At 46.0% G+C, this 12133-nt stretch overlaps 1 protein-coding gene across 3 annotated transcripts in view; it reads right to left on the reverse strand.

Annotated features, from left to right (window-relative positions):
* Nucleotides 1–222: 222 nt before the first annotated feature.
* Nucleotides 223–12133, reverse strand: part of IWS1 (interacts with SUPT6H, CTD assembly factor 1) — an 87539-nt gene continuing 75628 nt past the window's right edge. Inside the window, exons 13-15 of one of the 3 annotated variants that reach the window (XM_038746321.1) lie at nucleotides 9536–9647; nucleotides 8829–8996; nucleotides 517–606 (exon numbers count right to left, since the gene is read on the reverse strand). In XM_038746321.1, coding sequence (XP_038602249.1) covers nucleotides 8871–8996; nucleotides 9536–9647 — 238 coding nt within the window. In that variant the 3' untranslated portion in view covers nucleotides 517–606; nucleotides 8829–8870. Of the gene's footprint in view, nucleotides 607–8828; nucleotides 8997–9535; nucleotides 9648–12133 lie in introns of all 3 variants that reach the window. The other 2 variants (XM_038746329.1, XM_038746311.1) reach the window with 2 other exon arrangements.

Consider the following 12133-nt stretch of genomic DNA (forward strand, 5'->3'; position numbering starts at 1 on the left):
AGTCTTCACCCCCATTTTACAGATGAAGTTAAGGAATGTGAGCCCCCTTCTCGACTGTGAGCCCGCTGTCGGGTAGGGACCGTCTCTGTTGCCAACCTGGACTTCCCAAGCGCTTAGTACGGCGCTCTCCTCACAGTAGGCGCTCAATAAATACGACTCAATGAACGAACGAAGCCGCCGTTCGGTTCCGGGCTGCGACACAGGAGACGGAACCCCGAAAACTAGAAGGGGGGGGATTTATTCTCTAAAGTTTGTGGCGGGACGGCGGGCGGTTCGTCTGTACAAAGTACACGGCGGGACGGCTTAAATACAACGGATCCTCGGATCTTCGGTCTTCAGACGGCATTGTATTACAGAGTCCGAACCAACCATTTACAGGTAACGCTAAAAAAAATATTTAAAAAACTGTACGTTCTCTAAACAGAGTCCAAGGGCGCACGCCTCACGGCAGGGGCGGAGGTATCCTTCGAGGGGTCACAATGGCATCTTATTGCCTTCGATGCTGATTTTCACCGCGTGGGCCGATCTGCTCTTTTTCCGGATGTCGGTGAATTTCCGCATTTGCTTGTCCAGCCGGCTGATCCCTTTCTTTGAGGAGCCCTGAAACTGTTATAAGACAAATGAATAAGACGTTTCCTGGAAGGGGACGTCGGATACGTATGAGGCGTCACGCTCGTTCTTGTCTTCCAGCATCTGATGCTCGGCGACTAGTGTCGGTTAGGAGCCTCACAATTCCCGGGGGTTGTTTCGCTGAGCCCGGTAAGGACGGAGGAAATACGCAGCACGGATAGTACAAGGGGCTTAAGCGCTCTTACCTCAGCTCAAGTCCTACGGTTTAGTAGCAGCAGGACTGTTTTACTACTGGGTTAGTGCATGGAAAATTTCCTATTGGGGCTGTCTGAGGGGAGAAGGAAAAAGAAAAAGAGAGGGGGGGAAAAAAAAAAGAGGAAACAGTACACGATCCCACCTCGGTCATCCAAAAACTGGCCTCAGAATATGCACTGCAAGACTTTATTTCAAGAGTTATGCATCTGCAACACGTGTAACGTGTAGTAAAGTTGGCCGCATTTCAGAAACGCTACTTCTGGCCACTTCGGGATTTCCACACACGGAGGGACAGATGCACGGGCAGGAAACTACATATTCCGACTAGAATTAGGGAATATTTTTATTGACAATGCCAGCCTGTATGGCTACAGTGGGACACGTGGTTGGGAGGAACAGTTTATGTGGAGCAGCGTGGCCTAGTGAGAATAGAGCATGGGATTGGGAGTCAGAAGGAACTGCGTTCTACTCCCCGCTCCGCCACCTGTCTGCTGTGTGGCCTTGGGCAAGGCGCTTCACTTCTCTGTGCCTCAGCTACCTCCTCTGTAAAATGGGAATTAAGGCTGTGAGCCCCATGTGGAACATGGCCTGTGTCCGACCTGATTACCTTGTATCTACCCCAGTGCTTAGAACAGTGCCTGGCACATAGGAAGTGCTAAACAAACACCATTAAATAACGAAAAAAGAAAAAGCGTGCTGCACTGGATGCTATACTAGAATGTAGGCTTCCTTTAATGATGATGATGGTATTTGTTAAGCGCTTACTATGTGCAAAGCCCTGTTCTAAGCGCTGGGGAGCCTCCAAGGTGATGAGGTTGTCCCACGGGGGGGCTCACAGTCTTCATCCCCATTTTACAGGTGAGGTCACTGAGGCACAGAGAAGTGAAGTGACTTGCCCAAAGTCACCCAGCTGACAGCTGGCGGAGCCGGGATTTGAACCCCTGACCTCTGACTCCAAAGCCCGGGCTCTTGCCACTGAGCCACGCTGCTTCTAATGTGGGGTTTTTCAAGGCACACCCATATTGGAAGAGAAACGGATACACTGTAACTATTTCACACGGATTTCTGCTAGTTTCTCCTTGGCATAATTTTCTAGACATTGTAAAAATTACAAATTAGAAAAAAAATTAAAGATTGGGAAGCAGAGTGGCTAGAACATAGGCCTAGGAGTTCATTCATTCATTCATTCTATCGTATTTATTGAGCGCTTACTGTGTGCAGAGCACTGTACTAAGCGCTTGGGAAGTACAAGTTGGCAACACAGAGAGACGGTCCCTACCCAACAGTGGGATTCTAATCCTGGTTCCATCACTTTTCTGCTGTGTGAGCTTGGGTAAATCACCTCACTTCTCTGTGCTTCGGCTGCCTCATCTGTTAAAAGGGGATTAAGACTGTGAGCCCCTTGTGGGACAAGGACTGTGTCTAACCTGATTATCTGGAATCTGGACATGGACTGTGTCTAACCTGATTATCTTGAACCTACCCCAGTGCTTGGCACATTGTAAGCCCTTAACAAATAACATTAAAATTAAAAAAAAATGTGGTCACAAATATATCCTCAGAAAAAATTGAGAACAGCTAAATCAATCAATCAATTGTATTTATTGAGCGCTTACTGTACAAGTTGGCAACATATAGAGACGGTCCCCACCCAACAGTGGGCTCACAGTCTAGAAGAACAGGGCTTAAGCAAAAGACTACTTGATTTGCCAGTGCTTTGCCGAGGATGAAAACCCAAGGAACTTAACGTCTCCAAAAATAAATGAGAAGAATTTCCAAATGGAAGACTTTAAACAAATGGTTTGCTAGCTAAAAGGTCAGCAAGTAACTTCGGATGGGAACCAGACCTGAGGCCAGGAAAGTATAACCAGCAAGCAGAACTCACCTGTCCCTAACCTATTATATTATTATTATATTCCTATTTTACGTAGGAAAAGACTACGGCTACAATACTTCAGTGGTTAATAAATGCCTAGAAGGCAGCATGGCCTAATGGAAAGAGCAAGGGACTTTCGAATCAGCGGACCCAAGTTTTAATCTAGCTCTGCCCCTGGCCGAGCTACTTGTGTCTTTTTCCCCGACCCGTGAAATGAGGCTAAAATAGATCCCTGTATATATACCTGTCTATATGTATGTACATATTTATTACTCTATTTATTTTACTTGTCCATATCTATTCTATTTATTTTATTTTGTTAATATGTTTGGCTTTGTCCTCTGTCTCCCCCTTCTAGACTGTGAGCCCACTGTTGGGTAGGGACTGTCTCTATATGTTGCCAACTTGTACTTCCCAAGCGCTTAGTACAGTGCTCTGCACACAGGAAGCGCTCAATAAATGCTATTGATTGATTGATTGATCCCTGCTCTCCCTACCTCACACTCGGAACCCCTTGTCGGACAGGGGCTGCGCCTGATCCGATGATTTCCTTATTTCCCCCAGTGTCTACAAAATGGGAATTAAGGCTGTGAAAAATGGGAATTAAGGCTGTGAGCCCCGTGTGGGACACGGACTGTGTCCGACCTGATTACTTTGTATCTACCCTACTGAGAGCTTCAAGGCCCTACTGAGAGCTCACCTCCTCCAGGAGGCCTTCCCAGACTGAGCCCCCTCCTTCCTCTCCCCCTTCTTCCCCCTCCCCATCCCCCCCACCATACCTCCTTCCCCTCCCCACAGCACCTTTATATATGTATGTACATATTTATTACTCTATTTATTTATTTTACTTGAACATATCTATTCTATTTATTTTATTTTGTTAATATGTTTGGTTTTGTTCTCTGTCTCCCCCTTCTAGACTGTGAGCCCACTGTTGGGTAGGGACTGTCTCTATATGTTGCCAACTTGTACTTCCCAAGCGCTTAGCACAGTGCTCTGCACACAGTAAGCGCTCAATAAATACGATTGATTGATTACCCCAGTGCTTAGAACAGCGCCTGGCACATAGGAAGTGCTAAACAAACACCATTAAATAACGAACAAAAAAAAGCGTGCTGCATTGGACACTATACTACAATGTAGGCTTCCTTTAATGTGGGGTTTTTCAAGGCACACCCATATTGTAAGAGAAATGGATATACTGTAACTATTTCACACGGATTTCTGCTAGTTTCTCCTTGGCATAATTTTATAAACATTATAAACACACGAAGTGCTTCATATTTTTCATCTCGGCCTGAAGGAATGCACAAATAAAGCACGGGCTTAGTGCCAGTGTAGGCGGGAGGGGTATGTGTCCACTAATAATAATAATGATGGCACTTATTAAGCACTTACTATGTGCAAAGCACTGTTCTAAGCGCTGGGGAGGTTACATGGGGATCAGGATGTCCCACGGGGGGCTCACAGTCTTCATCCCCATTTTCCAGGTGAGGCAACTGAGGCCCAGATAGGCGACTTGCCCGAAGTCACACAGCTGACAAGCGGCGGAGCGGGGATTTGAACCCATGACCTCTGACTCCAAAGCCCCTGCTCTTTCCACTGAGCCACGCTGTTGTACTGCACCTGTATATATGTATATATTTGTACGCATTTAATACTCTATTTATTTATTTTACTTGTACATATCTATCCTATTTATTTTATTTTGTTAATATGTTTTGTTTTGTTCTCTGTCTCCCCCTTCTAGACTGTGAGCCCGCTGTTGGGTAGGGACCGTCTCTAGATGTTGCCAACTTGGACTTCCCAAGCGCTTAGTACAGTGCTCTGCACACAGTAAGTGCTCAATAAATACCACTGACTGATTGATTGATTGTACTGTCCTGCCTAAGCGCTGAGTACTGCTGTGCACATAGTAAGTGCTGAATAAATTCCACTGCCAGACTGATTTATCTGCTGATGGTTACTAGCGTGGCTCAGGGGAAAGAGCCCGGGCTTTGGAGTCAGAGGTCGTGGGTTCAAATCCTGGCTCCGCCAACTGTCAGCTGGGTGACTTTGGGCAAGTCGCTTCACTTCTCTGGGCCTCAGTTACCTCATCTGGAAAATGGGGATGAAGACTGTGAGCCCCCTGTGGGACAACCTGATGACCTTGTATCTCCCCAGCGCTTAGAACAGTGCTTTGCACATAGTAAGCGCTTAATAAATACCATTATTATTATTATTATTATAAGCCCGGGCTCTTTCCACCGAGCCACGCTGCTTCTCTATATAACAAATATGACTGAATTGAATGGAATGAATGAATGACTGTGTTTAACCTCATTATCTTCAGTCTACTCCAGTGCTTGGTATAGTCTCTGCTGTACTCTCTATATGTTGCCAACTTGTACTTCCCAAGCGCTTAGTCCAGTGCTCTGCACACAGTAAGCGCTCAATAAATATGATTGAATGAATGAATGAATGACTACTCTGATGGTTACTGTTAGGGGAAGCAGCGTGGCTCAGTGGAAAGAGCCCGGGCTTTGGAGTCAGAGGTCATGGGTTCAAATCCCGGCTCCGCCAACTGTCAGCTGGGTGACTTTGGGCAAGTCGCTTCACTTCTCTGGGCCTCAGTTCCCTCATCTGGAAAATGGGGATTAAGACTGTGAGCCCCCTGTGGGACAACTTGATGACCTTGTATCCCCCCCAGCGCTTAGAACAGTGCTTTGCACATAGTAAGTGCTTAATAAATACCATTATTATTATTATTATAAGCCCGGGCTCTTTCCACTGAGCCACGCTGCTTCTCTATATAACAAATATGACTGAATTGAATGGAATGAATGAATGACTGTGTTTGACCTCATTATCTTCAGTCTACTCCAGTGCTTGGTATAGTCTCTGCTGTACTCTCTATATGCTGCCAACTTGTACTTTCCAAGCGCTTAGTACAGTGCTCTGCACACAGTAAGCGCTCAATAAATATGATTGAATGAATGAATGAATGAATGAATACTCTGATGGTTACTGTCAGGGGAAGCAGCGTGGCTCAGTGGAAAGAGCCCAGGCTTTGGAGTCAGAGGTCCTGGGTTCAAATCCCAGCTCGGCCAATTGTCAGCTGGGTGACTTTGGGCAAGTCACTTCACTTCTCTGGGCCTCAGTTCCCTCATCTGGAAAATGGGGATGAAGACTGTGAGCCCCCCGTGGGATAACCTGATCACTCTGTAACCTCCCCAGCGCTTAGAAGAGTGCTTTGCATACAGTAAGCACTTAATAAATGCCATCATTATTATTATTATTACTCTCCAAAGCGCTCAGTAAAGTGCTCGGCACACAGTAAACGCTCGCTAAATACCACTGACCGATTAACAAATACCATAATGATTATTATTACGATAAAGACTTCGATTCTAAAAATAGCTCCCCACACTTTTCTTGTACGGCTCCACGTGGGCCATACGATAAGGGGAATGCTTCCTTTTGGTTTGGGAATAATAATGATGGCATTTATTAAGCGCTTACTATGTGCACAGCACTGTTCTAAGCGCTGGGGAGTTTACTCTCTTCATTTCTATTCTTGTACAGATAATAATAATAATAATAATAATAATAACAATAATAATGATGGCATTTGTTAAGCACCTACTATGTGCAAAGCACTGTTCTAAGATCTATTCTGTTCATATGTTGCCAACTTGTATTTCCCAAGCGCTTAGTACAGTGCTCTGCACACAGTAAGCGCTCAATAAATGATTGATGATGATTTTAGAATAGAATCTTACCTCCTTACCTCCTTCCCTTCCCCACAGCACCTGTATATACGTATATATGTCTGTGCGTATTTATTTATTTTACTTAACGTTTGTACACATTTGCTACTCTTTCTATTTTACTTGTACATATCTATTCTATTCATTTTATTTTGTTAATATGTTTGGTTTTGTTGTCTGTCTCGTAGTACCCCCCAAGCGCTTAGTCCAGTGCTCTGCACACAGTAAGCGCTCAATAAATACGATTGATTGATTGATTGATCAGGCTGTCCCACGCGGGGCTCCCGGTCTTCATCCCCATTTTACAGATGAGGTCACTGAGGCCCAGAGCGGTGAAGTGACTTGCCCAAAGTCACACAGCTGAGACCTTGGACAAGCCACTGAACTTCTCTGTGCCTCCGTAAATTTATACGAGAAATTCCATTAGCGTCTCTCTCCCCCCCTCTAGACTGTAAGCTCGGGGCTGGCAGGGAACGTGTCTACCGACTCTTTTGTAGCATCCTCTCCCATGCGGTTAGTACCACAGCGAGCACTCAGTGACTTGTACTTCCCGAGCGCTTAGTACAGTGCTCTGCACACAGTAAGCGCTCAATAAATGTGATTGAATGAATGAACGAATGGTTTCGAAGCTTTGGCCGGTAAAATCACCCGACTATTCACCCGGTCCCTCAATGCCAAACTGTATAGTCCCTCGGGAGAAATAAATTACAAAAAGAGGCCCTTCAAACGTTGGGCTTAACGCAAGGGACGGCTTTTTTTGTGTGTCACCAAGCTGCGACTGTGAGCCCTGGGAGGGACTGCGAGCCCACTGTTGGGCAGGGACTGTCTCTATATGTTGCCAATTTGTACTTCCCAAGCGCTTAGTACAGTGCTCTGCACATAGTAAGCGCTCAATAAATACGACTGAATGACAGGGACTGATTATCTTATAACTACCCCAGCGCTTAGTATAGCGCCTGACAGGGCCTCGTATTTACTGAGTGCACACGGTAGGCGCTCAATAAATACGACTGAATGAATGAATGAATGGCACGTAGTACTAAGAGCGTCCCAAACACCACTAAAAAAGATTTCTTGAGTGGTGGGGGTAGGAATGAAAGCCTACCTACATCCCGTCGGCTCACCGACCGTCTTCCCAAATGAAAAAACTTAAACTATCCTGTGGGTAGAAAAAAAAAAATTGGGGAAATGAGACGAAGCTGTACAACGGGTATCGGAGAGAAGCAGCATGGCTCAGTGGAAAGAGCGCGGGCTTGGGAGTCAAGTCATGGGTTCAAATCCCAGCTCCGCCACTTGTGTGACCTTGGACAAGCCACTTCACTCCTCTGGGCCTCAGTTCCCTCCTCTGTGAAATGGGGATGAAGACTGTGAGCCCCCCCATGGGACAGGGAGCCCCCTTTTAGACTGTGAGCCCACTGTTGGGTAGGGACTGTCTCTATATACTGTCAACTTGTACTTCCCAAGCGCTTAGTACAGTGCTCTGCACCCAGTAAGCACTCAATAAATACGACTGAATGAATGAATGAATGGCACGTAGTACTAAGAGCGTCCCAAACACCACTGAAAAAGATTTCTTGAGTGGTGGGGGTAGGAATGAAAGCCTATCTACATCCCGTTGGTTCACCGACCATCTTCCCAAATGAAAAAACTTAAACTATCCTGTGGGTAGAAAAAAAAAAATTGGGGAAATGAGACAAAGCTGTAATAACGGGTATCGGAGAGAAGCAGCGTGGCTTAGTGGAAAGAGCGCGGGCTTGGGAGTCAAGTCATGGGTTCGAATCCCAGCTCCGCCACTTGTCAGCTGGGTGACCTTGGGCCAGCCACTTCACTCCTCTGGGCCTCAGTTCCCTCCTCTGTGAAATGGCGATGAAGACTGTGAGCCCCCCCATGGGACAGGGAGCCCCCTTCTAGACTGTGAGCCCACTGTTGGGTAGGGACTGTCTCTATATGTTGCCAACTTGTACTTCCCAAGCGCTTAGCACAGTGCTCTGCACCCAGTAAGCGCTCAATAAATACGATTGATGATGATGATGATCACTCTGTTCCCTCCTCTGTAAAATGGGGATGAAGACTGTGAGCCCCACGTGGGACAACCTGATCACTCCGTAACCTCCCCGGCGCTTAGAACAGTGCTTCGCACATCGTAAGCGCTTAACACCATCATTATTATTTAAACCAGGGGCCCGCCCTGCTTTCTTAGTTTCCATGCTTCAGTATAGGAGAGATTGCTGGGGAAACCCTGCATCTTACAGCGTCTACTGGGGTCAGGGAGGGATCCTCTCCGGGAGAGCAAGTTGTTCCTCCCAGACTCGTGAATCGCGGCACGGAGTATTTTGCTCTAGAACGGGCATCGGCTAGAGCACGTGCGGGGTCCACACCTGGGGGTACCTTCTCCGAAAACCTCACGCGCAGGGTCAGGTCTACAGGGGCATCCTGTTGCCTTCGATGCTGAACTTGACGGCTCGGTGCATTTGGCTCAGTCGTCTCTGTTCGGCAAATCGCCTCTTGTGCTTTTCCAGGCGGCTTAAGCCTTTTTTAAGGCCGGGCTATAAACGGCATTTTGATTATATTTGATTCCATTGTGGGCATTTCCCCCCACCCATCTTACCTCCTTCCCTTCCCCAAAGCACCTGTATATATGTTTGTACATATTTATTACTCTATTTATTTACTTATACATATCTATTCTATTTATTTTGTTAGTACGTTTGGTTTGGTTCTCCGTCTCCCCCTTTTAGACTGCGAGCCCACCGTTGGGGAGGGACCGTCTCTATATGTTGCCAATTTGCACTTCCCAAGCGCTTAGTCCAGTGCTCTGCACACAGGAAGCGCTCCATAAATACGACTGACGATGATTAACGGTTGGAAGGGAGAACCAAAGCAACGCAGGACGGGATTTGGTTGACAACCCGAAAGGTAAGACCGCGCGGTTTCAGGACTGCTTTGGGGGCCCGAGGACGGTTACAACAAAAGGGTTCTCGACCGGAGCCGCCGCGGGAGGGGCCGGGGCACCCAAACGGAAGACGGAACCAGCGGGAAAAGGGAATAATAGTAATTATTATGTCCTTTCTGCTCTGTCACTTACCCTGGGTGACTCCATTTCCACATTCCACTTGGGTCTGACAACGTAATCCTTGTTGGAGGGCATGGGCACCCTGGCGCGAGCGCAGAATCCGGGGTCTCCCGGCCTAAGGGCTCTGGGAAAAGAAATATGTCGCTTTAAAAAAAAAATCTACGCCAGGCCAAGATGCATTTCAATTTATTACTCTATTTATTTATTTATTTATTTATTTTACTTGTACCTCTTTGTACTTTGTATCTACCCTACTGAGAGCTTCAAGGCCCTGCTGAGCTCACCTCCTCCAGGAGGCCTTCCCAGACTGAGCCCCCTCCTTCCTCTCCCCCTCCTCCATCCCCCACGTCTTACCTCCTTCCCTTCCCCACAGCACCTGTATATATGTATGTACATATTTATTACTCTATTTATTTATTTATTTTACTTGTACCTATCTATTCTATTTATTTTACTTTGTTAGTAGGTTTGGTTTTGTTCTCCGTCTCCCCCTTTTAGACTGTGAGCCCACTGTTGGGTAGGGACTGTCTCTAGATGTTGCCAACTTGGACTTCCCAAGCGCTTAGTACAGTGCTCTCCACACAGGAAGCGCTCAATAAATACGATTGATGATGATGATGATTTCAATCAGTCTGTCAACCAGTCAGTCCCTTCTAGACCGGGAGCCACTGTCGGGTAGGGACCATCTCTATACGTTGCCAACTTGTACTTCCCAAGTGCTTAGTACAGTGCTCCCCACACAGTAAGAGCTCAATAAATACGACTGACTGAATGAATGATATTTATTGAGCGCTTATTGTGTGCAGAGCACTGTAGTAAGCACTCATACAGTGCTTACGCACTTATGCAGAGCACTAAGCGCTTAGACAGTCCCTCTATTCATTCATTCATTCAATCGTAGAACAACTTGCTCTAGACTGTAAGCAAGTTGTGGGCAGGGAATGTCACAGTTTATTATTGTACTGTACTCTCCCAAGCGCTTAGTACAGTGCTCTGCACACAGTAAGTGCTCAGTAAATTAAATAAATAAATTAGAGAAGCAGCGTGGCTCAGTGGAAAAGAGCATGGGCTTCGGAGTCAGAGGTCATGGGTTCAAATCCCGGCTCTGCCACTTGTCAGATGTGTGACTTTAGGCAAGTCACTTCACTTCTCTGGGCCTCAGTTCCCTCATCTGTAAAATGGGGATTAAGACTGTGAGCCCCTCTGTGGGACAACCTGATCACCTTGTAACCTCCCCAGCGCTTAGAACAGAGCTTTGCACATAGTAAGCGCTTAATAAATGCCATCAAAAAAAAATAAATACAATTGAACGAATGAATGATATTTATCGAGCGCTTATTGTGTGCAGAGCACTGTAATAAGCACTCATACAGTGCTTACGCACTTATGCAGAGCACTAAGCGCTTAGACAGTCCCTCTATTCATTCATTCATTCAATCGTAGAACAACTTGCTCTAGACTGTAAGCAAGTTGTGGGCAGGGAATGTCACAGTTTATTATTGTACTGTACTCTCCCAAGCGCTTTGTACAGTGCTCTGCACACAGTAAGCACTCAATAAATACGACTGAATGAATGATATTTATCGAGCACTTATTGTGTGCAGAGCACTGTAATAAGCACTCGTACAGTGCTTATGCACTTATGCAGAGCACTAAGCGCTTAGACAGTCCCTCCATTCATTCATTCATTCATTCAATCGTAGAACAACTTGCTCTAGACTGTAAGCAAGTTGTGGGCAGGGAATGTCACTGTTTATTACTGTACTGTACTTTCCCAAGCGCTTAGTACAGTGCTCTGCACACAGTAAGTGCTCAATAAATACGATTGAATGAATGAATGATATTTATCGAGCACTTATTGCATGCAGAGCACTGTAATAAGCACTCATACAGTGCTTACGCACTTATGCAGAGCACTAAGCGCTTAGACAGTCCCTCTATTCATTCATTCATTCATTCAATTGTAGAACTTGCTCTAGACTATAAGCAAGTTGTGGGCAGGGAATGTCATGGTTTAGTACTGTACTGCACTCTCCCAAGCGCTTAGTACAGTGCTCTGCACACAGTAAGCGCTCAATAAATACGATTGAATGAATGATATTTATCGAGCACTTATTGTGTGCAGAGCACTGCAATAAGCACTCATACAGTGCTTACGCACTTATGCAGAGCACTAAGCGCTTAGACAGTCCCTCCATTCATTCATTCATAGAACTATTCATTCATTCATTCACTCAATCATAGAACAACTTGCTCTAGACTGTAAGCAAGCTGTGGGCAGGGAATGTCACTGTTTATCCTTGTACTGGACTCTCCCAAGCGCTTAGTACAGTGCTCTGCAAACAGTAAGTGCTCAATAAATATGACTGAATGAATTATAACAGTCGGTGGGCACATTCCCTGCCACCTGATGAACTTGAATCTCCCCCAGCGCTCAGAACAGTGCTTGGCACATAGTAAGCGCTTAACAAGTATCACGATTATTCATTCATTTTAGACTGAGCCCACTTTTGGGTAGGGACTGTATATGTTGCCAATTTGTACTTCCCAAGCGCTTAGTACAGTGCTCTGCACATAGTAAGCGCTCAATAAATACGATTGATGATGATG

This window comes from Tachyglossus aculeatus, chromosome 1 (assembly GCF_015852505.1).
Source record: "Tachyglossus aculeatus isolate mTacAcu1 chromosome 1, mTacAcu1.pri, whole genome shotgun sequence".
Lineage (NCBI taxonomy): Eukaryota > Metazoa > Chordata > Mammalia > Monotremata > Tachyglossidae > Tachyglossus > Tachyglossus aculeatus.